This window comes from Typha latifolia, chromosome 4 (genome assembly GCF_019914945.1).
Source record: "Typha latifolia isolate L0001 chromosome 4, TyphaL0001v2, whole genome shotgun sequence".
In the NCBI taxonomy this organism is placed as follows: Eukaryota; Viridiplantae; Streptophyta; class Magnoliopsida; order Poales; family Typhaceae; genus Typha; species Typha latifolia.
The window spans coordinates 16,192,745-16,219,405 of NC_133089.1; the positions used below are offsets into that span (position 1 = coordinate 16,192,745).

The following is a 26,661-nucleotide window of genomic DNA, read 5'->3' on the forward strand; positions in this document are numbered from 1 at the left end:
GCCTGCTCCAGTACTCCTCCATTCGCAGATGAAGAGTTGCCAGTCGAAAGATACGATCGAATCTGCAATAATATTTTCTGAATTGAGTTTTACACGGAATCCCAGTTCACTTTGGAAAAGAGAAGAAAATTATTACCCAAAAAATAAAACTTTTCTTTTTTTGTTGTGTGAATTTTCTCCACAACGCAGTGCCTCCACAACAGTGTTTGTGTTACACCTAATAAACAAGAAAATGAACTTCTCTTGTATAATAAGTTCATCATCCATAATGAATAATATTAATAGCGTAGAAAGAATTCATCTCACGCAATCAACTCGTTACCATATGATCTCGTTCAATACAATGGGACTGAGCCCAACACAATAAATATATGACTAAATATTCAACTTGTGGAAATAATATCCAACCGAACAGAAAGACCTGATTGTCCATCACCTCCTGTGGGATACACGCATTTCTGCTACCAGGTGAAAAAGATCAGAACTTTGGAGCATCTGAAGGATAAATAGCATCTACCAGGTCATTTTGAATGGCTTCTAGTCTGCAAACAAATAAAGATGTATCACAAGCTAGTTCATTACAAATATCATGTAAAAGAACAAACATAGAAGAGGGCACATGAAGAGCTGAAAAAAGAATATCAAACCTCTAAGTGGAAAGAGATCGACAAGCAATTCCTCTGTTTCTCAGCAAATTTCTATTCCAGAAGTGATACAGAGCTTGGTATCAGCTCCTCCACTAATTACTCTATCATCTCTCCACCAGTCAGCACATAATACCTGCATCAGTGATAGGTAAATATGACACTGAATGTTTCCACTCAAACAGAGAAATAACAAGCAAAATATAATACCTTGTCCTCGTGCGAGTCAATTATTGCCAATGGCCACTGAAACAGAAGATGAGGAAGTTAGTACAAGGCAAGCTTCACAGAATTAAAGGAAAAAAGGGTCACCTCTTACCGCCGTCCTCAAATCCCATAGCATCACTTTTCCATCATAAGATGCTGACAACAGATGAAACCAGGACATTGGATGCCACTTGCAAGCAGTGATCCAAGATGAATGAGATGAGAATTGAAAAATAGGTGCTAGAGTCCCTGCCATGAAAAAGAAAGGTCTTTACATAGTTCAAGAGAAAGAAAAATGATTATGTTATTGATTTTACCCATTAATATATTTACCTGGTTTACGAGGGTCCCATATCCTTAGAACTGGGTCAGAGCTACCAGCAGCAATAAGAGCAGAACCCTCACCACCAATATCCAGGCAATTTAAAGCCTTTCCACAGACCTAGACAAATTTGTGCAACCTTTGAAGTCAAATATATCAATTATCAAGTAAACCTTTAAACATATCAAGTAATTACAAGAGAGCTAGTGGTTACACAACAATTAATGCAGGAAAAAGATCTAGCAATACAAATCTAGACAAGGTTTATGATTGAACAGATAATCATTGTGCCACTTTTGACGAATATCTGATTGATGAAAATTTGAGGGACAAAAGAAATTGAACAATTATCAGATTAAACATTCTTTGTCCATCATCACACATGCCTTTTTACCCTTTTCTTCATTTTGCCATACTCTAGCAGTTCTTGAAGTACAATATAAACATTTACAAGATAAAAAACAGTTCATACCATGTTCCATGTTTCTTTGCATGTTTGAACATCCCATTGTTTAATAGAATGATCCCATGATGCTGAGTATATGACCTGAGAATCTGGCCAGGCAACAGAAGATACACATTGTGTGTGTCCCAAAAGGGTTGAAATAGCCACTCCCTGGATATGACAAACTTAAAAAGGTGAGCAAATTCTATCAGCAAAGAATGACAAACCATAATTTTTGATACTCTTCTGACTATGAAACTTCGACAGTCTCTGAAATAATTCAAGACCTAGTGAATACTTAATGACATGACCACAGGTCTATAACAGTTAGGTTAACTTATTTTTTGCTTCAACAGTTTGGTTGCTAAATCCATGTGATTACCACTTCACTTTGATGAGGTGATTACACCAAGAAAAGGACTAATTGGCCATCATCACATCAAAAGCTATTTCCCTTCTATAGCACACCTGATATCAACTAAACAGTTATTGGCAGATTTTTAGAAAAAGAAAACAGTTATTAGCAGAAGATATCACTAAAATGTAACTTTGACATATAACCTAGAAAAAATATGATGTTCTAAAGCTTATATACACCAGATGACGAAGCTTAAACCCATGTGGAAGTCAAAACAGTTTTTTTTAAATAAAATTTTTTACTTTCCATACAATTACTCTGTATCCAATGAACACGACAGGGCCAATTACCTCTAACTGAGATTCTTCAGTGTCCAATGAATTAGAATTCAACTTTCTCTTCTTTATTGAGACAGCACCATCTGCTTCAGAGCTATTTACTTCCCACAACTTGATAGAGCAGTCCCAGGAACCAGAACAAATCTGAAGGCACGAAGCATCCAATTACAAGATAAGTGCATCACCAAGTGTGATGGTTGGATTGAGGCATAAGTATAAGCATATATACCATATCTCCAGAAGGATCTGAGGTGATAGTCTGAACAGATGAAGTGTGTCCTGGAAGAATCTTATACGCACCTATCCGCATGGGATGCTCCATATCTTCAGCTTCATTAAACTGAACAGATGGATAGGTAATTATAGCAAAAGATTAGTTACAACTTATACTCTAAAGATGGGATGGCGCTCAGAAAATGAATTACTTACTTTCCACAACCTTAATGAACGATCTTTCGAACCAGTTACCAGATGGAAGCCATTTTCACTATTGGGCCCTAGATATGTACAGGAAAAAAAGAGTCAATGAGTACCTCCTACTTAGTAAATACGCTCATATGCATATAATACACATGTTTAGAATGAATGCAGATGGCTGCATTCATAGCTCATGCCAGTATCAAAGTTAAAATATATGAGGATAAATCCCATTTGAAATAGAAGGGCTAAACTTTTGAACAAGGAAGGGAAGTATAATGCACCACTCTAATTTAAAACAAATAAGTTCAAGTTGTCAAGCTAAAAGTACCTTTACCTTTACTTTTTATATAACGGGCAGAGGTAATTGCACCATGATGTCCTTCTAAAATGTGTGTACACACTGATCCACCTTTCCAAATCCTAATTAGGAAGCAAAGAAATGTAAGAACGAAGAAGCAACATATCGCCACTAATGCAAGTCTTTCTTTTAACCTCTTTATTTCCCAGCATTAAATCCAAAAATAAACGGTGGTTGAGAGTTGAATAAGTTTACCTCGCAAAACTATCATAGCACCCTGTCAATATGGAACTGCCAATTGAAACAAGTTACAAGTTCAATTAGCAAATGATAGATGCATGTAGCTAATTATAACTATGGGAAGTAGATAAATGGGCAAAAACACATATATGCATGTGAATATATGCTAGAGATCAAGGGGGAGGTTCTGTGGTGGAGGTTGCAATGGCTAAAAAAGAGGAGATATTGAAAAACGAATCGAAGACAGGCATTGATAGGAACAAAATACACTTAAATTCCAAGAAAGGCCAAATAGGACATCTAGAGTACCCCAAAGAAACCTAGTTGTCAGTTCATTATTGGCAGTTTACCAATAATTCACTCATCGATTTTTCAGCCAATTCTGTCTTGAACAAGAAGGAAAAAAAATTCACCCAATTTGAATAATTAATATCAACCTCTGCCAAAAGCAACAAATCAGATCAAACGCACAATCGGAACTACTAATTATCTGAAAGTAGAAATTCAAAAGATGAGCTGCATTGAGAATTGAAAGGTCCACTCTTTGACAAATCGGTCTACACGGCAAAAGTCAGCTCTCCATTCAAGAAAAGAATTGCACCTTGGATGGGAGCCGTCGACTGCACTGACCCAATCATCATGCAAACATGGATCTTGCTGCTTCCTCGGGGCTACGGCCTTCACATATTCAATTTCAAGTACTCTCTCCTGTAACCCAAAAGCAAAAACAATACGTAAATCACAAATATTTAACAAACAAAAGAAGAAACAAGTAAATAATAAAGAACAAAGTATCCATCATAAAACGTACTGCAGAGATGCCCTTCGCTAACAAGAACTCATCGAGCGGCATCCGAACGAGCTCGCCATCGACGAGGAAGTCGAAGGGTTGGTTCTCGTATTCCGTATTGGCTATGCAAAACAGCAGATAAGAGAGATAGTAGATAAAATCGGATAAGAATGTTAGAATAACAAGAGAACAAGGATAAGGGGATGGATAAAGTTACCGCTATTAAGGATATGGTTGACGATTTCGGAGAGACCCATGCGGGTGAGGTGGGAAGGGACGGCGATGGGGGCGGCGGGGACGCGAAGCGAAGGTTCGAGCTTGGTGACGAAGCGGACACGAATCTGGCGAGATGGATCGGAACCGCTCCCGATGAGGTCCATTGCTGCTTCGATCCCTCTCTTCCTCTCTCTACTTTGCCGTGGAGAAGAGAAGTCCAGAGAGAGAGAGAGAGAGGAACGAAGGGTTTTAGTTAGGGTTAGGGTTTTACGTGGGGGAAAGGGCTCATCTTGTGATCCAACCGCGAGGTTAATAATTGGGTCCGGAAACTTGGTCCGATTAGCCCGTCCCCAAGTTGTAGTCCATGCATGCATACAAGGGCTACAAATGTGTTTATCTATGACTATACGCAAATAGAAGTTTTTTTTTTAATCCTTTTCTCTACTAAATGACGAGATTTATTTATCTACGTTTTGATCTAAAATTGTTTGTAAGTTAGACTGCAAATGTCGTGTTAAAACTTGGAAAAAAATAAGAAATATTTTATTGATTCTTTTGAATGCATCTCGGAATTCCTAAAAAAAACTCATGCAGAAGTGGAGCGAGATGAAGTCTAATTAATTTTATTGGACTACAAGCATAATTACATACTCTAAATTTTGCTGTCTGATGCAATAGTAGAACTAAAAGTTTTCTATAGTGTATAGGAGAACCACTTTCATTGTGGAGACTATGCTCACTTATTTTATTTTTTATTTTTTTGATAAAAAGCCACAGTCCTGTTTCATTGAACACTTAATATCAGAACCTTCGAAATAATGGACATGCTGCTTTGTTTTGCAATCAACCTTGGTGAAACATCATAAATCCTATAACAATTTGGTATGAACTGTTTACAATAATAACAGAGCAAGGGCTAGAGATAGTACATTTTTTGGAATCACATATACAATGGCAAGATATATGCAGAAACTGCATAACAAGAAAACAGTAATTTGGTTTTATCATACAAATCATGGTAAAATTTGGACAAATTAAGCTACAGAGAACCCAACGCTGTCGTTCTTCGATTTGTCGTGCTGTCCAAGAAATTCAAGAATGGACTCAGCTACTAACTCTGGCTTCTCAACATGAGGAATATGACCACACTGTGGAATCTGATGCAGAACTGAATCTGGGATATCATCATGCAACCTCTGCATAGTTAAAGATGTATCAGTGCAGCGCCGTCACCTACTGTTCCATTGAAGCATAAGGCTTGAAAAAGGCTTGTTAAAGGGCCTACTCCAGGCAAACAAATAAAATTCTTTTGCTCACAAATAGGAATCCTAATCCAATCAAATTTTCTCTTTCGGTACGACCGTTCCATTGGAACTTACAGGTTTTGCACATATTTACCTACTAGAGAATGACTGTTTGAGTAGAAAGAGGAGTAATAAGGTGAAAAGTTCAGTGCTTCAGTTTAAATGATCACCATTTGACCATTATCACACGATTATTTGAATCAGACAGAACACAGGATAAATGTTTGCCAAATAAACATACCAATGCCAGCTTGTTACTAATGATTCTGTCATCCTCTCCCCATATGATAAGACTCTTATGTTTTATCTGCATATATCAAAGGGTTCAGAAGAGACAGATGTTGCAAAATATCAGATATACAGATATCTATATATGTTAAATAATGTCGGTCTATAAATTGTTATATGTTACATCACTGCAGCAGACTAACAGCCAGAAAAGAAAAAAGAAAAAAAAACAGCCAAAACTTGCTCCAAGGTATTTGGAGCTTTCATATTTCTGACAAATTTAAGAATGGGAAGGGGACCATGTAATGGATACCTGTTTTATTTGATTAACGACATTATAGCCTCCTCCGATCATAAAACTAACAGTTGCATCTTCCCACCAAGGTAGTCGGCAGTGTAGGCGGCCCAACTGAAAATTTTAGTAATTATTTACATGCTACAGTATAAGTCATATTTAGTAATTGGTCAAATAATGCAATTAGATAGCTGAATATTATTTAAATTAGCAGACTGTCACACTGATTATGCCAAAAGGTAGTCCAAATAAAATGCAATTGTATCAAAGATAGACAAATTCAAGATCCTAGCACAAAGAGAAAACTTTTAGGAAACAATGTAAGTTTTATTATGATTACCACCATATTCACAAGTTATACTCTTACCCGAAGTATCAAGTCTGGTAAGTTTCAACTCTCGATGTCAAAGTTTTTCATAATATCATTCACTTCCATTCTTTCAAAGCCACAAGTGAGGATTAATCCAATCAATGTAGCTTATAGTTTAGGACCTCTCAGTGGAAAAATTTCAGAATTAAACAGGAGTATTAATTTCATGGAAAGATGCTTAATCTTCTATTCTTTTAGAACAGAAAGAATCAGGAAGTTAATAACATTGCCAAGTTATTTATACAACAAAATAGAGAAGCCATAGCAAGCTAAGAAGGCTGCTGACCTGCAAAATGAACAAAAAAGCACCTTAATCTACCTAATATGAACTAATGAACTAAAGAACTGCATAACCTCTTACATTTGTCCAGTCAAGGTATAGCCCTTCTGGAATTTTATTGAAGGCCAAACCGATAGCATACAAGCGCAATGGAAGGCTCTTCAATACAAATGCCTGAGACATGGGAATAAAATCACTTCATAGTAGCAGCATAGAAATGTACATACAACACCAAAATTTCTAAATGTCAACAAGGTGTCGTATGACTTGATTTTGAAATGTACAAAACTAATAAAACATGATATTAACTAAAGAAATATCTAGTAGAATTCATGGTATAAACCTCACCATGTCAAAATTTAAGATAATTGCAGATCCAACTATACACAAGTATACAACTAAGAATAGATCATCTTACACCAGCATATGCGACAAACTTAGGTAACTTTGTCATATTTCCAGTGCCTTCAGCATAGACACTTGCATTAATGAAAATTAGCTTAGATATCTGTAAAGGTTAAGAAGGAAGGAATTAGTTAAAAGGTAACTTCCTCACGTGTAAGAATAAAAGTAAATAAGGAAATGAGATAATAACAAATTATTTTCATGCATAAAGACTATATCAAGAAGTATTGGGTTTAGCTATAAATAATAAATAAATAAAAGCAGCATGAATTCAATAATTACTATACCGCTTCTGGATGGTTGGCTGCAAAGTCGATAGCTACAGCAGCACCAAGGCTTGGTCCAACTAATACCATGGGTTTATTAATGTATGACCTCCAAAGCTACAGTAAGGAAACATTGAGCTGATTTTAACTTAGATTGAAGGGATCAAGAACTCATCAAGCAGTTGACATGACTCCGTCAAAACATCCAAATATCAATTGAGGCATCAGAGAGAAGTGTATTAAGGATGTAGTTCATAACAAGATAAACATAAACATGCAGAATAAAATGCTGTCATTTGGAAATGCAATTTGAATCTACTTGATAAAACATATTGAAACCATTGCCAATACATGCATTGGTCAACCTATCTGCAATAAACTTTTCAGAGAACGCCAAGGGAACTATAACTGCATGATCTGAATAATGTGTAATATTATCAGGTATCACAAGTAAAATAACAACTCAAGCTATTTCAAGATGAATTGTTAGCATAATGCAAATATACCTTGTATAGGTGCTCACGCTTGGCAGCAACATCACATGGTGGAAGTGTTTCTAAGACATGATACAACCAACATGATGTGATAGCAGCATTGAACAAGGAAGTTGAACAAAAAAAAAAAAAGGTTTCAAAAACAAGGTATGTCCACCAACCTCTTACTGATCAAGTACTGAACTGAATAATGGAAGTAAAATGAAGAGAACAAAAGAAGACATACCTAGATCAGAGAAACCCCATCCAAGAATATCCACAGCCCATGCCTCTACTCCAGCATCCTCAAGCAAAGGGTACATGTATCTCCATTCTAAACAAGAACTGTAAGAGATCATTGAAATTTTAGTATTATATGACCAGACATTGAAGATCAATTCTTCAGGTAAGAGAAAGTGAATGATCAAACTGAGAGTAGTACTTTTGAAAGAACTCTTGAAGAGGAGTTCATACATATAGAACAAAGAGTTCTTTCAACTTTGCTAAAAGCTTTCAGTTAAGAACTTAAGACTCTCGGCAATATTGGCAAAGTCATGAAGCCTTGTCAAGTAACTTCTTGAAGTTAATTATGAACTTTCACCATAATGTCATAATCATGACCAAATAAGTAAGAAAACAAAGAGAAGCCCAAAATTAATCGAAAGACTGAGCGATTAGTTTTCATTTCACTGTCCTGGTAATGTAGTAACTCTGTCAAAAGACATCATATTTCATCAGATTATACAGACAAATACATGCACAGGTACAAAGGGAACCCAAAACTGCAACGGTACAAGCAATTAATGAGATGCATCATCTGATTTTCCTTTTTATTTGCATAATACCATATATACTATTTTCTGTTTCTTAATAGTGAAGCTCTTATCAACAACAAATGCATAACCATTATATTACCTGTCAAAACCATGTAGGAGAACAAGTGGTTCCATGCGCTGCTGTCGCAATGGTCTCACGCAACTAGTCATGATTGGGTTCTTGGAGAAACTGATCTGTAATAAAAGTAGTAAAGTACCTCTTCATAAAGGTCAAATAAGTTTTAAACATTGCAAAGCCCCGTCTTCAATTTTTCATTTTTATCAAAAGAGAAATAAATAATTCTATTGATAAAGAACGGCTGAGGATACGCAAATTTCTCTTTTCTGTTAACAGTGCAAGAAACGTACTTCACAGAAGATTTCCATTTCAAAGGAAAAGTTTTGAGGTTGAAACTTAAAAGCAACATGACTACGATAGACTACCCAACCAAAAAAAAAAACGATTTTGATAAAATGAAAAGAAAAGTTCAGCAAACATCAAGCATTTCGCGTAGGGAACATTGATGTTTATGGAGGTTCACTTCACAGAGCAGAAGGTGCTATGCAGATATCAAATGACCAAAACACCCCTACATGCATCTGCTATTCTGCTCTCTAAGTACAGGTATGAAGATTTAGTTGGGTAGATTTGATAAAACTTGAGCTAATTAAATATTAGAACAAGGATATGGAAACCCATAAAAAATCGCAACTTTCCAATTCTACCGCATTACCCCAAAACAAGCACCAATTAGGGACAGAAACAGTCGAAGAACTAATATTACAACAAATGCAGGATAGATCCAACACGGATCACTCAATTCTCACCTTCACCGGCACCCTCTCGATCCTCTTGGCCAGTTCTCGCGCGCGGGGCTCTCTAATCTCCTCCACCTCCTTGGGGAGAAACGAGGGGAACCCACCCTCCGAAACCCTAACCCTAGCCGGAGAGAGCCCGGAACTCGCGAGGAAAAGCGGCATCGCTTTGGGGCCACTACTCCTCCCCCCCAATTGTCCCCAAATCGGAAGATAGAGTGGAAGAGAGAGAGAGGAGCAAAAAAATCGCTGAAGCGGGAGATGTAAAGAATCTTTTCCATGAGACGTTACCGGGGGGACCGCGACACGATGCAGACTTCTATATAATCTGGAGGACTTTGGAGCTTGAAATCGGCACAGCATTCAAGATAATACGAACAAAACTTTGCTAAAAGAATTCCGTATTACTTGTACAACCAAATAATAAATCGAGACACGTTGCAGACTTTTATAGAGCCTGAAGAGGACTTTGGGGCTTGAAACCGGCACCCGTAGAATTCATAACAATATAAACAAAATTTACTTACAAGGAATTTGCATGCTTAAACTAATTACATCATTGCGTAATTCGTACAACTAAATTTTAATCTCAATACCCTCAAATCTCCCGCACGGCCTCATAGTACTTGCGTAAGGAATCAACGTAGGCATCCATGACTTAATCTTCTTCACCTTCTCCAATGCCCCATTTATCAAGTTATACTTGTAAAGGCAGCGATCTACGTTAAAAACAATAGTATAACTATTAAAAAGTATAAACTCCTCCACGTTAACCTCCCCCTCTATCCCCACTTCTCCAATGCTAACTCCATGCATCCTCCTCCACAGGGGTGTCATCTTATTGATCGTCATCAACCATAATGTAAACAATTGCTTTAACTTGTCGTAGTGCAGCAAGCATAAGTGCTTCCCTCTCCATTTGGCGATGCGGATCTCGTAACCGTCGGCGGAGCCCTTCACCGCCTCCGACGGCAGAGTTATCATCTCCGACCGCTCGGTCTCGATGTCGAAAGCGATGATGTAAGGGTCTTGGTTCATGTAGATGCCGCAACTCGAGGCCCAGAAGACGGTGTTGCCGCACACGACAGGGTGCTCGAACTGTATGTTCCTATTGCCGACTTCGATCATCTTGTCGATGCACCATGTCTTGGCTGCTGTGTCGTAGACCCGGCAATGGCACTCTGACCCCCAGTTAGATGAAGGGCTCAAGTACACCAACTTGTAGTCTGGGGAATTGCCGCCGTAGAATTTGACGGCAATGCTCGAGCGTGGTACGCTGAAGATGTCGTCGCCGGGCGGCGATGCGATGCTCCACCAGGACCTACGTGCGGGGTTGTACACGCAGAGTCTCCTACCCGGGCTCGTATTCTTATTCTTGTAAAAGACTAAACCGTTATCCGAGCCAAGGATAGTCGCCGAGTCGGATAAGAACTCCAAGGCTTCGTGCGGCATGAGTGCATGCTTGTCGAGGGGGAGGAGGTCGAAGTCGTCGTAGTACAAGACGAAGATGCCGGAGTCGGCATTGGTGTAGTTCGCTTGGGCGAGATGGAAGAACTTATCTGAGGTCAAGAAGTGAGAGATGGATTTGTTGATGAGTTTGCACTTGGCTATGGATGCTGGCGGCAGATGGGCGAGGATCTCGAAGATGTCGTCGTTGGAGAGTTGAGGCACAGTGGTGTTCTCAGAGCTCAGGAGGTTACCCATGGGTTTAATGAACTGGATTGAAGTGAATAATTGAAGGCGTAGAGTACTTATTTATAAAGTTGGTGGGTGATGCCATTTTGAATCCGAATAGAGGATGTTATGTACCGGCCTTTGCACACACAGAATCTTACTTGGACTCGTGCAAAGATAAGGAAAGGAAAACCAAATAACCTCTTTTTGATTCGTTAGATTAATTACACTTTGACCCTAAAATTATTTTCTATTTCGGAATGTGCTATTACGAATAAAACGAGGGTCTGTATGAGAATGTTCGGTAGTTCAGGGGCCTGCATATAATTATCCCATGACAATGATTTCGAGGTGTGTTACCACGATAAGCCCCGTCGCAATTTACATTGTCGAAGGCGTGGAAGGGAGACGACATCTAGGGTTAAGCGAGAGACAATGGCGATGGCGGCTCTGAGAAGAGAAGGGAGGCGATTCCTCGTCTCCCCAGTTGTTTCCAACCCTTCGAACGCCGCGCGATCGGCGATTTTATCCGAGTAAGATCGCATTTGTAGATCCTGTTTGGTATGTTTTGCTGGTTCCGCTTTGATCTTATAGGGTTTACCGATCAATTCGATGCCGATTTGACGGAATAAGTGGGGATTTGAGTTGGATCTGTCTGTAATCTGTGATAGCATTCGGAAGTTTTATCTTGTGATTTATAAGTTTATTGAGTGGATTGAATGGATTCAAGAATTGAGCGCTATTAAATTAGAATAATTCTTCCTCTGGCTATCCACATTTGGACAATTTAATGACAAGTCGAACGCTGAGAGATTTAATGTTGTGATTTATTATTGTAAGTTATGTTACAAAGACAGAATAGAATGTATTCCATATCTTGCAAAGAAGTGCGATTAGAAAGAAACACTGAACTCTCTTCAAATCATCATTTGGAGTTCAGCCGACCACATCAAACCAAATTGCTCGCATCTCCTGCCAAGAGTTTTTCAATAATCTTCTCTTCTCAGCCACTGTCTCGTGCTTTAAATCATATTTGGTTCTTTAAGTTATTTCTATAATATGCCTTTATTTTTGCAGACATGTGCTTTTTTCCCCTCATATCTGAGGTATTTTTCTGTAACCTTATTCTGCGGGCATCCTATATTGAATTATTAAATGAATTTTGCATTAACAGAAAGTTGGCGCCCCTTGGTGCACGGTCAATTTCAACTCAAGTAGGTAAGGAGCCTTCATTTCCCAGCTGATACCTTTTCTCATTACAAGGCATAATTTGGACTTTACATCAAGCTTGCCTGATGACTTGTTTTCTTGTACATTTTTCATGCAGTTAGAAATCGGATGAAGAGTGTCAAGAACATTCAGAAGATCACAAAGGCAATGAAGATGGTGGCAGCATCAAAGCTACGAGCAGTTCAAGTAAGAACTGAAAATTCACGTGGCGTGTGGCAGCCATTTAGTGCACTTCTTGGGGATACTCCCAGTATGTATTTAGAGTCCATATGATCAGTTTTACCTTTTCATACAGTAAAGATCTTTTACTTTTCCCCGACATCTTTTAGCACCTCATTGTTTTGTTTATGTAACTATGGTGATATGTTAGGACTTAAGAGTGCTAGGGAGGCCACCTTTCTAGCTAGATCTTTGTTCAAATGAATGCTATAGAAGGAAACAGCTATGTTAGAAGTTGCTTGTGAGATTTGTTTCCAGTTATACAAGAGCAAGGTTTAGCAAAGAAACTTTTTTTTTCATAATATGGTGCGAGTTAATTGCCACATAAGTCATAATTTATAAATCCTAATATTTCATTAAATTTTCATTTTTATGTTCTTCTGCTGATGCATCCTTTTGTACTAACTTAAATATCATTGCCAATTTTTTGGTTCATTCACTTGCATCTATGACATTCTATAGGTCTATTGAGCGTACCTATTTCCTTCAGATCCAGAACTACTAGTCTGATCAGAGTGCTGTAGTTCCAGTATCTGTCATCTGACTTTTGGAAAATCCCAGGCATTGATGTGAAGAAGAATGTTATAGTCACTATTTCCTCTGACAAGGGACTTTGTGGTGGTATCAATTCAACATCAGTTAAAGTCAGCAAGGCTCTTCGCAAGTTGACTTCTGGTATACTCTTGTTATGGATGAATATGAGTTAAGCTTTATCATTGTGATCCGGTTTCAAAATTAGATTCTTCGTCATCAGGTCCAGAAAAGGAGACCAAATATGTCATATTAGGAGAGAAGGGCAAGGTGCAAATGGTTCGTGATTCAAAGAACACTATTGAGATGACTATAACTGAGCTGCAGAAGAACCCTATAAATTATACACAGGTAAATTCGTTCGATTTAGGAAATACCTATTTGACAGTATCATTGTGAGATCAAATACATGAGCTAGGATTTAAGCAATGCCTGATGTTGTCAAAGTCAAACATAACTTATTTTAGCAGCTTGCTGACACAAAGTAGATGTTATTTATGGTACTTAATTGATGGTCATCATCTTTTATCCATCATCTGACATCCTCCGACCTCTGTTTACATTCGATGACTTCGCTTGTTTAAAAGGCCTTTCTATGGCACAATGGTAGTTTCGTGGTTGAATGCAACTTTACTGAGCCTAATGTATGAGTTGGATTAGCTTCAAACCCAACCTGAAACTTCCTATACGTTAAACTACCCGGTTACAGTGATTTAGTTTTGAGCCTGATTGGGTCAGGTTCAAATCCCATGTTGGTGCCCCTTGTTTCTCTACCTCTCTAACTTCCTTGCTTATTGTCAAGATGTCAACATGGTACCTTGTGTTGCGTGGCTACAAGACATGCTGTGCAGCAGCACATCTCAGTCCAGATGCTTGCCAGCACAGGTAGTGCCACAAACTAAAATTCTTGCACATTAGAAGCATATTTTGCAATTATGCATAAAGAATGTTAACTAGTTGCAAAATACATGGTGTACGACTTCAAGTTTTTCTGATGCGCTCTTTATTCAAGCAGGCATTTTTGTTGGCTATTCTTATTGTTTGGTTTTGTGTGATCTCATGCGCTTCATCTTATAAATCTTTCCTTTGAAATAGATTTCTGTACTGGCGGACGATATCTTAAAGAATGTGGAATTTGATGCTTTAAGGATTGTTTTCAACAAGTTCCAGTCTGTAGTCTCATTTGTGCCCACAGTTTCAACCATATTATCTCCTGAGGTGAATAAAGTTTTCAAATCATTTCAAGCAACTAAAACGTTTATCCCAAAACATAATTGAAGTCATTCTGCAGTAATTTTCTATCATCCATTTTTCTGGTAGGCCGTGGAGAGAGAGTCAGAAACAGGGGGGAAGCTTGGTGACTTGGATCTGTATGAAATTGAAGGGGGTGAGACAAAATCAGAAGTGTTACAGAATCTTGCAGAATTCCAATTTTCATGTGTAAGCTTCATCAAAGTTTACATTCTCATTTTCAGCTTTCCTTTATGTTTGTTTGTAAACATGACTTGTCTAAAGTTTTACTATTGAAATTTTGGCTGCTTGTAGGTTCTATTTAATGCTGCATTGGAGAATGCATGTAGTGAGTTGGGAGCCCGCATGTCTGCTATGGATAGCTCCAGTAGAAATGCTGGTGAAATGCTTGATCGCTTAACCCTTACTTATAACAGGTCTCGCCTTCTGTCTTATACACAAATACACCCGCACATTTTTACGCACTTACAGAATGCAAAAGTATTCAAATGCTCTTGCACACTAACTGAAAGCAAGTTTAGTGATATACTGATTTATACCTTTTGCCAACTCTTCTCTACAGGACCCGTCAAGCATCAATTACTACGGAGCTGATTGAGATCATATCAGGAGCATCTGCTCTAACTGGATGAACCCTGGATTTCAGCATTCTGCTTTTTACCATCCAATATTTTTTTCCCTTAACAGATAGCTTTGTTCATTGCGCTTGTAATAAGTTACTCGATGATTATGATGCAGTTGCTTCCCATGCACATATATGCTTGTTTCCATGTTTTGTCTACGCCTCTTTAAGGCAGTACCAGTTTCAAAAAATAAGCACCGCACCCGAGTTATGCCAGTTGTGTACCTAAATTTACATCAGAACATCAGATTAGTAACTGGTTGAGGCTGTGTATATTCTTTTTATTTCTCTGGGGAAATGATGGTTGCAGTGATCTCCCTTTTCGCCATCTCCTTGCTGTGTCGACGTAATCTAAATTTGATGATCATATAAGACTTGCATATTTGTTCCCAGGCCTTGCTTGGGTGGGGAAACTTCTCTGGAATGTGTCTCCACTGGGTCATCGTTTTTTTCAATTTTTTTTGTGTGCAGACAATTAGATTGAATGTGCTGTTTGCTCTCCCTAATTGTTCTATGAAAGAACACTCCAAACCACCCTGAATTGTCATTAGATTTTCCAAAACAACACCTGAAATAAAATGTTTTCAATATTTCAATGAAGGCATAAACTGAAATAAATAAATATTGTAGTGTGTGAAATGGATAAAAACAGAGAGCAAGGTGTTTGTTGACAAGGGTAAAAAGATAAAGGTGTAATAAGAAAGAAAAATTGTTAACGCTAGAAGGAGGGCTTGAACCTCCGACCTTGTGGTTAACAGCCACACGCTCTAACCAACTGAGCTATTCCAGCATTTGGTAAATTCTAAGTTTTTTTTATAAATCTTTAACTCTTTATCCCACCGCTCTCAACGAAACATAAGACACGGAAAGATTTTCTCCTCTTCTCATTAATTCATCATCGGAATCCGGATCGGACGAACCCTAACTTATTCTCCGTATCCTTGAGCACGAGTTCTCGCACTTCTTTTGGTCTCCATCGATCGGGAGGATGACGGAGGACAGAAGCTCTAAACCTTCCGAAGAGCCCGCGGGGGTATCCGCAAGTGCCACGAAGCAAAGGTCAGTCTTTTGTAACCTGTGGTTCTCCTATTTCCTGGATTTGGAGCTCGATTTGATTTAGTTTTTCTTCGATCTTGTCTCCTTGCGATTTTCACCAATTTTGGTCTCTTTTTTTAGTGTTATCTTGTGTTTACTTCCCCCTGTCGGTCGGGATTGATGACATTTTGCTGCAAATAAATGTTCTTAGGGTCATTATAAGAAAGAGAAATTTAGTACTGGGGTGAACCTTGGAAGCAATAAGGGAGAAAGATGACGTCTTGAAAGATTGATCAATACAATACATGATGTTTGTTTGGTTGAGTATTTTGTTGAAGAATCACTGCTGGGAACATTCAAATTCCAGGCATTCTATCCTATAGTTAATGGAACGTTTGGTTTTGAAAAATGGTATTTTCAATAAACTGAAAGGTGGAAAGGGAGTAAATGGGGCCATGTCAAGAAATAATCTGTAGGAAGGTCTTTGTCCATAGGTTTGGAGGGAGAGCAGATTCTGGAGATTGGAGAAGGTTGGGATGTATATTAACCTAGTTCATTTTATCCCCTTTTTACTAAAAAATAACTATATGTTGATTGTATGCTAGTTCCCAAGTGCCTCACTTTCAACAACCAAATTCTTCCTACTTTATCTTGTTCTGCTCGTCATACTTCATTTTTTTTCATCTGTCTTCCAGTTTTAATGCATAAAATCAGTATAATAATTATCAGCATCTTTTTAATTAAGAGGAAGGGTATGGAAAGCACAACCTTCTATACTTCATGAAGATGTGTTGAGCAACTGTTTTTATCTTGTACTAGTGAAGGGGAATTGCATTTTTTTGGCAGGAGAAAGCGAAAATGGGACCAACCTGCAGAGTATTTAGTGTCTGCTGCAGTTGCTGTTCCAGGAGTTCCATTGGGTGTTGGTGGTATTTCTGGGATTTCTCTCCCAGGTTCAGTTCCAATTTCTGGTGGTTTGTTTGCAAACCTGGTTCCGCCATCTTATGCTGCATCCTCTCAGTTGTTACAGTCTGCCTCTATTCCACATAGTGCTGCTGCAATTGTGCAGAAATTAAGTCAGGTGATGTATTGATGTTAATGTTCTTGACTAAGTTATTTACAGAACCAGGTTTTTCTATTTAAATGTTTTTTTATTCCTGTATATTTCACTCCTCATGCTTTATGATTAAGAATATATTTGATTATAAAATAAAAATAGCTTTAACACACTGCCGGCACTTTCTTTTTCCTAATTGATTATGAGCCTGTAAGCTAATTATAAGTTTGACAAAGGGATTAACCCTCCTCGATATATAGTTTGGACAATTTGGGCTTATGCTCCCAAGAAATGAGTCACAGTAAATTCAAACCATGTGCCTATAACATTGTAGTGGAACATCTATCAATTATCAAATCCAATGTCCACTAGGGGAATTGAACTCATGACCTCTGTAAGGGAGTAATAAGACCTTACCATTGGCTACAGTTGTAGGCTTTGGACCACTTTTTAATTTTTTAAGATCATCCTCTGCTATAATAACACTTCGTGATTTTTTTTTAAACAAAAAATTTCTGGTGCATACTTCTTGGATAAGAAGTTAATGTATCTCTTTTTTTCCAGCCAAAAATTCAAGATGAGCTAATAGCACGGGAAATTGTAATAAATGATGCTGAACCAACCATACGGTACAAGCTTACCAAACGTCAGACACAAGAAGAGGTCAAAACTTTAATCAGAGAGCTTTTTATTTGCTTGATTACATTGTTGTTTAGTAGACTCTAACCTGTTAAAAGAAAATTTTCACATGTTTGATTTGAGGTAATAATTTAGCCTCAATTCTTACAGATCCAGAAATTCACTGGTGCTGTCGTCATAACTCGGTATGTTTTTCTTAAAGCATTATCAGCAATTAATGATTTTGGTTCTGATAGTTGTTTTGTTATGTAAACAGTGGAAAATACCGCCCCCCAAATGGGTTGCCTGACAATGAAAAGCCATTATATCTCCATATTTCTGCTGGATCCCATGTATGTGGTGCTCTCTGATCAATAATCAGCATTCAAGTTCGACTGCCCATAAACATGTTTGCTGCTTTATGAATTATTTTCCATCCTTATTCCTGCATATATGTTGTCCTAGATTTTTACATGATTTTAGAATGGAGATTCTTGTTTAACTTGCTGATTTAAGATAGGTGAATGATCTGATTTCTACCAGGTGCATGTTGGCAAGCTTTATCTTACAAACTTGAAAAATGTTTTACATATTTTCTCTTGTCTGTTATAACCTCTATTGTTCTGAACTTTTTTTGTAAATCAACATTTGATTTATCTTGAATTCTTGATCTGCACATGGATCTCCTTTATTGCAAAACCAATTTCAATTTTCAACATGTTGTGAATTCCACATGAGGGTAGTCATTTGAAAGGTTTTCTTATTGTTGGAGATCCTTCAAATACTACAAAAGCTGCAGAAGAATTTCTGTACAATTACTTTAGTGAAAATTCATAGCCTCTATCAATGTATACTTGGTATTTCTTGTGATTTATACATCTGAATTAGTTTGCTACTTTGTCATCTAAATCATTTTTAGAATGTCTGGTCACACAAAGGGCTATCTTTTTGAATGCATTAACTTTAGAGCAGTAAGTGTATGCTATTTTAGATATAATATTTTTGAAGTACATTTTTGCCTTTGTCTACATTGTATATTTGGTCAATAATAGATTGCACCTGGGTTCATTGTGCTTGTATTAGTTGAAAGACACTGCCGAACGCATCAAAGCAGTTGATTCTGCAGCTTCCATGATTGAAGAAATTTTGAAGCAAGGGCAGATTTCATTGTCAGCATCTATCCCATTTAATTCAGTTCAAACAAATGGACAGGTTTTTGTTTTTCCATCCTGTCTCATCATAGTGTAGGAACTTACTGTCTTAATTCTTAAATGATAAATTTTCAGATCTTAGTATTTCTTTGTCACAGGTTGCTCATCCCTTGACTACATGCTTATCTTTGGGTTTTAACGTGGATCCATCATTGAATATTGCAGCTCGTATCCGAGGACCAAATGTATGTTTTCTTCTAGACATGGTTATGGAATATGGATTTTTCAATTGAAGTTCTGTCTATCAAACTAAACCTTGTCATCCTCTTTTTGTTGTGAACTTCTATTGTATATTTTTCGTTGCATCTCTTGATTATTGAGAGGTTCTAATGTTGTAAGCTTTTCTCTGACATCTCCATGTGAATGGGAGAGAATGTTTTTCTGCTGGTGCTTCGGGTTTGTATATGCAGGATCAGTATATAAATCACATTGTGAATGAAACAGGAGCAACTGTCGAACTAAGAGGGCAGGGTTTTGGAAACATTGATAGTTGTCATTCTGAAGGTTCATATTAAGTACATCATCTTTTAATACTACTAATGCTGACATTAATTAGTTAATTCACCTAATTTCAGGAGCACAGCAATCGTTACATCTATATCTGTCAAGTTCCAATGCAAAGAGCCTTGAAGCTGCAAAGGTTTTAGCAGAGAATCTTCTAGACACAATTGCTGCTGAATGTGGTGTTTCTAGGTACTTATTTTTCATGTCCACAAGTTCACATTATGTAGTACAGCATTTACTTTGGGTTTGGGCTCTAATTTTTAATTTAATGGAAATTTATTTTGTGGTACTTTTGGTTGTGATTATTGTCACCTCCTAGACTAGCTATCCAAGAAATCCTATCTATATCTGGGCCTTTCATTAGGCTAATTTGCTTTCATTAGGCTGCGCAGAAAATGGTCAACATCGAATTGTCATTTTGGTTATAGTAGTTGTCATACCATCTAAAATGAGTAACTTGTCTTTAGAAAGTCCTACTTGGTTTTCTCCTGTTAATCATATCGTGTTGCATTATTTGTTTAATGTTTTCTTGAAATGTTTGGTTGCTAGCACTAACATGTGGTGTAAAGGACAATAATTTGTATATTGGATGTGGAAACTGGAGATTTTAGACTTGCTTTCTTCCAAGTTCAAGAATTCTAACTATAATCTTGGTCTGCCAGGATCCCATCATCTAAGGTATATAGTGCTGTTCCTCCCCCACAGCAGTTTTTGGCTGGAGTTCAGAGCTCCACAACGGTTCCAGATGTACGCGATAATCCAGTAGCTGGCTTGCAATCTGGGTCTTGCTCTTTGGCTCCATCTATATCCTTTTCTCCTACAGGACTATCAATGTCTATAGCCTCTAGCGAATATCCTTCAGGGGCATCACTAGAGCTGAGTGCTTCAGCAAGTTTTGGGAACCCATCAAACGTTGCTAGTTATAAACCTCCATTGGTGACTGGAGGGACATGCTATAGCGGATATGGAGGAATATATCCACAAGCAACTCCGCTGCAACAGGTCGCTTTAGCACTCAAACAGGCACCAGCTTCAACTGCTTCTGCTGTTCCATCTGCAACCTCATTGATGAATGCAACACTAAAGATGAGTTCAAGCACAACTGCTGAAGCAGATAAACGCCCCCCACAAAAGCGAAAATTTCAGGAATTACCAGTTTCTGCAAAGGGACCAGTAGCACTCAATCAGGTATGTTGTGACTTGTGAGTGCTTCAAGTGGGACATAGGAGTAATAGAAGGATAAGATCATAGATCAGGGTGTTGTTCTGTAATATCATCTTCTTTTTTTATTGGTTTTTAATATTAAATTGGAGCTTGCTCGCCTTCACCGTGAATCAGTGTAAGTTTTTTATATTGTCTTACAATTAATTATTGAGATCCTAATGACTTCCCATTTCACATTGCGAGCAACCTGGAATACCAAGGTTATTATTCCTTTTTCACTTTAGTATAGATAAGTAGTCTAGCAGTGTTATGGTTATAAATGAAGAAAGTGGAACTTCTCCTAAAATTGGTTTTTTATTTGTCTTCTGTATTTAATGCTGCATGCCAAGTAATTGGATATTTAGCAATCTGGTTTAGTATGAATTCAGAGGGTGTCTTTTTCTCCAGAAAATGCATATACTAGAGGGCACCTACCATTTTGTGTAAGAAATGACTGAATTCAGAGGCTCTGTTACTACTTGATGTGTTTGAGCATAAGCTGTTGAGACTTTTTTCTTGCTTTTTCTCTGCCTCATTTTCTTTTGGAGCTCATCATGTATTTGCGGAGGAACTTCTGTAAAAGCTTTTATTTTTCATAATGAGGTTCCACTTAGTTTTTTTTTCCCTTGAGTGGTCTTCATCCATGATTAAGATTATAGCATCTTTCCATAAATGCCTAGTATGGCTTCTAATTGTCAAGTGCATGTTTCTTGCTTCACCTGTTTGTTTTATTTTATTTTTTCATGACTATTACTGACTTTTGCAACTGTCATTCCAGGTATTTTTCTGACCTTCTCTGAAGCTGACAGGCTGGTTCTGGACTTGTCTATGGACTTGCAATTTTCACAGGGCTCAATTCTGGAGTCATGAAGTTATATGGGGTTGCTTGCTAGATGCAGCCTCAATTATGGAGCTCGACATTTTGCTGCTTGCTAGCAGTTTTCTTGTGCAAACTAACAATTTGATTCATTTCTCTGCTTGCTAGATGCAGCCTTCATTCATGACAAGAGGATTTTCTATTTTCTTCCTGTGAAATAGCATCCATTTCTTTGTTTGAAACTTTTATTTACTTTCAATTGGGACCTATCTACTTTTTCGGCTGCTGCAACACCGTAAAAGCTAACTGCACCTCCATAGGTCAAGTTGATCCATTCTGTACATTTTCCGAATTATTTGGCCCATTTGACATAAACCTTAGCTACACACTCTTCGTTTTCACCTGTCTCCCTATTTGTTTTGTTGTTAAGTCTCCTTCTGGCAAATGTCAATTGACCATCTTGGAATGCTTTAATTAAGTAGTTGTTTGTTCTATCGTGATTTTAGGCAACTTGGGGTAGAGGCTGGCATCTTCTTGTAATGCATAATGTTAATATCTCACTTATTTGATCTGTCTGCATGCGTTAATTTTTTGTCCTCTCTTTTCTTAGGAATATAAGCTGATTTCATTAAGAAAACGGATGTATTTCTTTTTTTGGTCCAGAACTCTCGAAAAGAATCAGAATTTCTTAAGCCAGGCTCAGAAGATTCAGGTATAAAGCTTAATTCAACCATGCCACCTCCAAGGAAGTTGGTTGAATCTGGGTCCATTGGGGCACCACCACGCCCAAGGAATATGCCTCCCCCACCACCAAAGTTCATGCCGCCACAATCAGATCCAGTGATGGAAAGAAGGAAGTCAGATCTGAACAACTCCATGGTGGCTGTTCCAGTAGTCACAAGGACTATACCCATTCCGCCCAAATTTTCATCACCTCAATCACCTCCAAAAAAGTCAGCTACGGGAAAATCCAATGCAGAGCCCGTCTCTGGTACTGCTACATCAAGAGAAAAAGATACAGGAAGTTTACAATTTTTTTTTCAGGCATTATTTAGTGTACACTAAAATGTACTTATAATCACAGATACATTGCTGAAGCTGATGGAGTATGGTGAAGAGGATGATGATCCTGATGACTCTGAGGAATTTGTTAAAGGCAACCCTGCTCGAAGCTTGTCGGCAAAACCGTTTTGGGCTGTATGAATTTTGGTGTGGTCACAGACATGCTTCCGCAGGTATCGACGAACAGTTGGAACTACCTGCTGCTCGCAGCTCACATAATGCTGCGATGCACTTGGCAAAAGTCAGTAGATCGCAGAAGTCATCACTGCAATGGCTAAACTGAATTTGCTGGCTAGCCTGCTCTGCCATATTAGGGAGGAATTACTAGGATGAGCTCTCAGAGACAAGGCTACATTTGCTAGGCTCTTGTTTTCTGATGCAGGAGATGAGGCTGTCATGTTATTTCTCTCTTAATTTATTTTTTTTCCTCTTTTTAAATCCCCTTAGAGCAAGTAGGTACATAACTGTAATATGTACAATAGTTGTTGACCTTAAAATGACAAACATCCGTTCTTGCCGTACTTCCTATTGGTATTTCTGTTTATCCGTTGGTGTTGTTATGGCCCAACTGAGTATTCGACATTGGGGGTTGTCACGGAGCTTAGATGAACTGTTATAACTTGTAGCTTGACTAAAGAAAGGTCTGATTTCATTCTACGTTTATTGGCTGCTGTAAGCGTGAAATCTTTTCGTCAATTGTATTTTCTTGTAAGTACTGGGATAATGTAAAGCCTATATATTTTCTCGTCAATTTTTTTGATTTTGGAAAGCTTATGTTGCATCTCCACAAAAGATTTAGTACCACAGGCTTATAGCATAATTCAAGCAAAATATGCCAAGACCATGGATTACAGTAAAGAATCCGGACGCACAAGGGAAAAGGTCTATTAAAAAAAATAAAATTTTTAGGTTGCCCATTTCATCTGTAGCCTCAGTAGTTAGGTAGTGAGTCATCGATTCAGCGTTTTGGTCTTGTCAAAAAGATGATAACAGTTGAAATTACAAACTAAGACTTGCAAAACCAAAATTAATGGTAACAAACACAACTGATAACAGTTAAAAACAACTGCGACAATGTCATAGAATGCGATCTTATGATGCTATATGAACACACGATTCTTTAATTCTTCAAAGTATCCGAATAGAGATATAAGCCATGATGCATTACAACTCATTGGTCTCGTCCACGAAACTCGAACAAATTATTTGCAGAATACCCATCACTAGAAAAGCAAAGATGCAGTCATAAGCACATAGAACAGCAATTTTACATATTGCTCTCAGTTTAATGGCAGAATTTGATGTAGGGCACTTCAAAGGGACATCCGTCACAGCACATTATCATCTCTTTTTGGCATAGTCATCTGGCTCATCATCTAGATCATCCTTCAAACTCTCATCAAATGTATCATCCTCATTATCAGGCTCGTCTCGACTATTGTACTGGTTGCCACTGCCGGCAAACTGGTTTGTGCTGCCACCAGTGCTCGTGGCATCGCTACCACCATACACCCCTGCGTTAACACCGTAGTTATCGCTTCTGCCACCACCAGCAACAGCGTTGTAATTTCCACCATCACTGCCACCACCATAACCCCCGCTGTTCCCACCAAATCTTCCACCACCACCAAATCCTCCACTTCCATAACCACTGCCGCCAAAACCACCACCACCATATCCGCCACCGCCACCTCCATACCCTCCACGGAATCCACCAGTCCGATCATTGGCGTAATTGACCCTTATCATCCGGCCATGAAGATCCTAATAAAGTCAATAATAAATAAATAATTATGGATAAACAAGAAACAACAAACTATAAAAAGAGGATACTAAAGTTGCCAAAGCATTACTTCGTCTTAAACTGTTATTTACAGGGTACTACTTGTTTTCATGTTGTCTCTACATCTAAGACCATATTAGCTTCTTCACTTACCATGCCACAGTATGCCCTTGACAGAAGTGCACGACTAAACAGCCTAATCCATATAAACAGTAAGTGAAACCATATCTTCAAGCCTTATCAGTCACAGCTAGTCAATTTACCGAATCATGAGATTAAAGATCTTATGACAAATGATTGGCTAGAACTTGTGCAGCCATGATTTTATAATTGAAAAAAACCAAAGCAACTGAATATTTTGCTTCACTTATAAAAAAAGAACAATCCTTCCGTGTGTGCCAATACATATACTGATCATACAAAGCATAGAAGATACGAGATACTCGTGCCAAAACATATGAAGCACTATGCGCAATCAAGATAACTGCAAACAATAGAACATATGTACCTTCCCATCCAAGCCAGTGATGGCAGCTGAGGCCTCATCAGCGGAGGTGAAAGTAACAAAACCAAACCCCCTTGACCTACCAGACTCTCGGTCAATGATAACTCTAGCTGAAACAGATAAAAACATAAGTTACTTCAGTAGTGGAGTATGCTTACAAACAAATTTTTTGAAAAAAATTATGTACCTTCAACAACTTCGCCATAGTTAATGAAAGCTTCCCTCAGACTCTGATCATCTGTGCCATACGAGAGTCCTATAGAAGTATTTCTGGATAGATCAGAAACTATATAAAGCATAATCAATAGCTAAAAGACATACAAAAGGAGTGTGCCACACCTCCAACAAACACTTTTGAGGATGACATACATCGTACTGCCTGATATAATGATGGACTGGAAGTTACAGCTTGTTTGAGGAGATTTCCAATTTTATTAGAGAATGCCATGGTTCAGAACCTGCAATTTTCACGAAATATATGAAAAATTAAACATATAACGCATTAAACCAACATTCTCATACTTGAAAAAGGCAAATAGCTGCAAAAATAGTTACACAAAATAACTGAAGCTTTCATTACTTCGAAAAAGGAAAAGTGCTACCGGTTTGCACAGAGCAAGTGATCCTTCATTTTGAAAAGATAATGAGTGCTAGGGACTATAACACAATGCAGAAGTAGTTATAGAAAAAAAAAATTCTCCCTGAAGTTTCCAGAAGAAAATAAGTTTACTTTCTAGCAATCAATAAGGTGTATTACACAAAATAACAGCAGCAAAAATAACTTGTAATTATTTTCCCCTCTTTCAGGCCACCAATAGTTTGCTTTCTTTAAGCCATCTAGAGGTATTGAAGATAACGAAGTGCTTGAGGGTTTCTTCTAATCAGATATGCCTACACCTATTAACCACCAAATTAACCCAAGAAACCCCCCATCAGGCACAAATGTAGACCACTCTTAAGGTTAAATGGAGCAATAAAACATCATAATACCAAATATACATACACTATGACAAGTTTCAGACTGGAATGGCATCAAAAGACGAATACATCACAAAGAAATAAGCATAAATACTACTGCCCGAAGAATTTCCTCAGAGCACCACCGACTTAAATAAACCAGCTACTGTCACCTCACATCCATAGCAAAAATTATGTCATCGAACTAATAATTATACAAAAATAAAGGCTAAATCAAACAAAAGACACTGATAAGGAACTCCATGAACAAAGATCAAATGAACATCACATAAAGCTAAATCACTTCCAAACTAGGGCAATACGATGAAAGAGGAACGAATTGACCACGGATTTGATCGGATAAGCTCACTAACAGATCATAACAAGAAGCAGAATTCGGTCGAGAAGAAACGAATTATGCTTAGGGTTAGGGTTTTGGAACCATTACCTCGGCGGTTCGATCCGTCTGGTTTCCAGGAGGGTTTAAGAAATGGTGGTGGGTCGGGCTTTTATATGGCCCCAGATGAGATCCTATCCGTCCGTATCATATGAGAAAGTATTACAGCCGTCGGATGGAGGCGGAGACAATTGCCAGGTGGCAGCATCGGAAGATCTTTCTAGTTGTTACTTATAGATCGGTTCAGCTGCATCGATAAATGTGTAAAATATCGATTACTTGCATTTAATAATTTTAATTTAATTCAAACTATGATATATTTTCCTTTCAAACAAAATTAAAATTATAAGATTAAAGCTTTGGTATACATATCCGGGCTCTATTCTAGCCTTTCGAAATTCCATTAGAAATATATATCTAGAAAGTCAAAAAATTATTAATACAACACATTGTGA

The 26,661-nt window shown here is 37.9% G+C and overlaps 6 protein-coding genes and 1 non-coding gene across 12 annotated transcripts; 2 read left to right on the forward strand and 5 right to left on the reverse strand.

Moving 5' to 3' along the window:
* Positions 1 to 223: 223 nt before the first annotated feature.
* On the reverse strand, positions 224 to 4,638 carry LOC140786944 (ribosome biogenesis protein WDR12 homolog). Of its 2 annotated transcripts, none has more exons than XM_073135665.1 (14): positions 4,280 to 4,638; positions 4,084 to 4,184; positions 3,874 to 3,980; positions 3,288 to 3,323; positions 3,069 to 3,154; positions 2,744 to 2,811; positions 2,544 to 2,654; positions 2,327 to 2,458; positions 1,646 to 1,789; positions 1,185 to 1,293; positions 964 to 1,100; positions 855 to 890; positions 648 to 780; positions 224 to 542 (listed from the first exon to the last, which is right to left on the reverse strand). In XM_073135665.1, exons 1-13 carry the CDS (start codon positions 4,440 to 4,442, stop codon positions 688 to 690), a joined length of 1,323 nt encoding a protein of 440 aa, XP_072991766.1. In that variant the 5' UTR covers positions 4,443 to 4,638; the 3' UTR covers positions 224 to 542; positions 648 to 687. The 2 variants fall into 2 exon arrangements, with proteins under 2 accessions (XP_072991766.1, XP_072991767.1); XM_073135666.1 differs by having other exon boundaries at positions 3,063 to 3,154; positions 4,280 to 4,567.
* Positions 4,639 to 5,127: 489 nt separating this feature from the next.
* On the reverse strand, positions 5,128 to 9,891 carry LOC140785447 (alpha/beta hydrolase domain-containing protein VTE7-like). 2 transcript variants are annotated; one of them, XM_073133263.1, is made up of 10 exons: positions 9,543 to 9,889; positions 8,815 to 8,909; positions 8,147 to 8,244; positions 7,933 to 7,982; positions 7,448 to 7,543; positions 7,174 to 7,263; positions 6,837 to 6,929; positions 6,124 to 6,219; positions 5,824 to 5,889; positions 5,128 to 5,474 (listed from the first exon to the last, which is right to left on the reverse strand). In XM_073133263.1, exons 1-10 carry the CDS (start codon positions 9,693 to 9,695, stop codon positions 5,313 to 5,315), a joined length of 999 nt encoding a protein of 332 aa, XP_072989364.1. In that variant the 5' UTR covers positions 9,696 to 9,889; the 3' UTR covers positions 5,128 to 5,312. The 2 variants fall into 2 exon arrangements, with proteins under 2 accessions (XP_072989364.1, XP_072989365.1); XM_073133264.1 differs by lacking the exon at positions 7,448 to 7,543 and having other exon boundaries at positions 9,543 to 9,891.
* A 215-nt stretch (positions 9,892 to 10,106) lies between these two features.
* LOC140786033 (uncharacterized) lies at positions 10,107 to 11,234 on the reverse strand. The gene has a single exon (XM_073134192.1). The coding sequence runs from the start codon at positions 11,232 to 11,234 to the stop codon at positions 10,107 to 10,109; it is 1,128 nt and encodes a 375-aa protein (XP_072990293.1).
* A 329-nt stretch (positions 11,235 to 11,563) lies between these two features.
* Positions 11,564 to 15,385, forward strand: LOC140787768 (ATP synthase subunit gamma, mitochondrial). 2 transcript variants are annotated; one of them, XM_073136863.1, is made up of 10 exons: positions 11,578 to 11,737; positions 12,282 to 12,310; positions 12,379 to 12,422; positions 12,532 to 12,684; positions 13,215 to 13,328; positions 13,408 to 13,535; positions 14,280 to 14,402; positions 14,505 to 14,624; positions 14,730 to 14,851; positions 14,998 to 15,385. In XM_073136863.1, the coding sequence occupies exons 4-10, from the start codon at positions 12,543 to 12,545 to the stop codon at positions 15,065 to 15,067; spliced, it is 819 nt and encodes a 272-aa protein (XP_072992964.1). In that variant the 5' UTR covers positions 11,578 to 11,737; positions 12,282 to 12,310; positions 12,379 to 12,422; positions 12,532 to 12,542; the 3' UTR covers positions 15,068 to 15,385. The 2 variants fall into 2 exon arrangements, with proteins under 2 accessions (XP_072992963.1, XP_072992964.1); XM_073136862.1 differs by lacking the exon at positions 12,282 to 12,310 and having other exon boundaries at positions 11,564 to 11,737.
* A 388-nt stretch (positions 15,386 to 15,773) lies between these two features.
* On the reverse strand, positions 15,774 to 15,847 carry TRNAN-GUU (transfer RNA asparagine (anticodon GUU)). The gene has a single exon. It is a non-coding gene; the product is annotated as a tRNA-Asn (tRNA).
* An 80-nt stretch (positions 15,848 to 15,927) lies between these two features.
* Positions 15,928 to 23,085, forward strand: LOC140786300 (protein RIK). 2 transcript variants are annotated; one of them, XM_073134613.1, is made up of 12 exons: positions 15,934 to 16,116; positions 16,939 to 17,173; positions 17,714 to 17,812; positions 17,939 to 17,973; positions 18,045 to 18,120; positions 18,851 to 18,979; positions 19,077 to 19,163; positions 19,389 to 19,482; positions 19,554 to 19,671; positions 20,145 to 20,670; positions 22,166 to 22,493; positions 22,587 to 23,085. In XM_073134613.1, exons 1-12 carry the CDS (start codon positions 16,046 to 16,048, stop codon positions 22,703 to 22,705), a joined length of 1,917 nt encoding a protein of 638 aa, XP_072990714.1. In that variant the 5' UTR covers positions 15,934 to 16,045; the 3' UTR covers positions 22,706 to 23,085. The 2 variants fall into 2 exon arrangements, with proteins under 2 accessions (XP_072990715.1, XP_072990714.1); XM_073134614.1 differs by lacking the exons at positions 22,166 to 22,493; positions 22,587 to 23,085 and adding an exon at positions 21,464 to 21,628 and having other exon boundaries at positions 15,928 to 16,116.
* A 571-nt stretch (positions 23,086 to 23,656) lies between these two features.
* On the reverse strand, positions 23,657 to 26,341 carry LOC140787009 (glycine-rich RNA-binding protein 4, mitochondrial-like). 2 transcript variants are annotated; one of them, XM_073135745.1, is made up of 5 exons: positions 26,258 to 26,341; positions 25,192 to 25,310; positions 25,040 to 25,108; positions 24,856 to 24,962; positions 23,657 to 24,328 (listed from the first exon to the last, which is right to left on the reverse strand). In XM_073135745.1, exons 2-5 carry the CDS (start codon positions 25,298 to 25,300, stop codon positions 23,906 to 23,908), a joined length of 708 nt encoding a protein of 235 aa, XP_072991846.1. In that variant the 5' UTR covers positions 25,301 to 25,310; positions 26,258 to 26,341; the 3' UTR covers positions 23,657 to 23,905. The 2 variants fall into 2 exon arrangements, with proteins under 2 accessions (XP_072991846.1, XP_072991849.1); XM_073135748.1 differs by having other exon boundaries at positions 26,184 to 26,268.
* Positions 26,342 to 26,661: the final 320 nt, after the last annotated feature.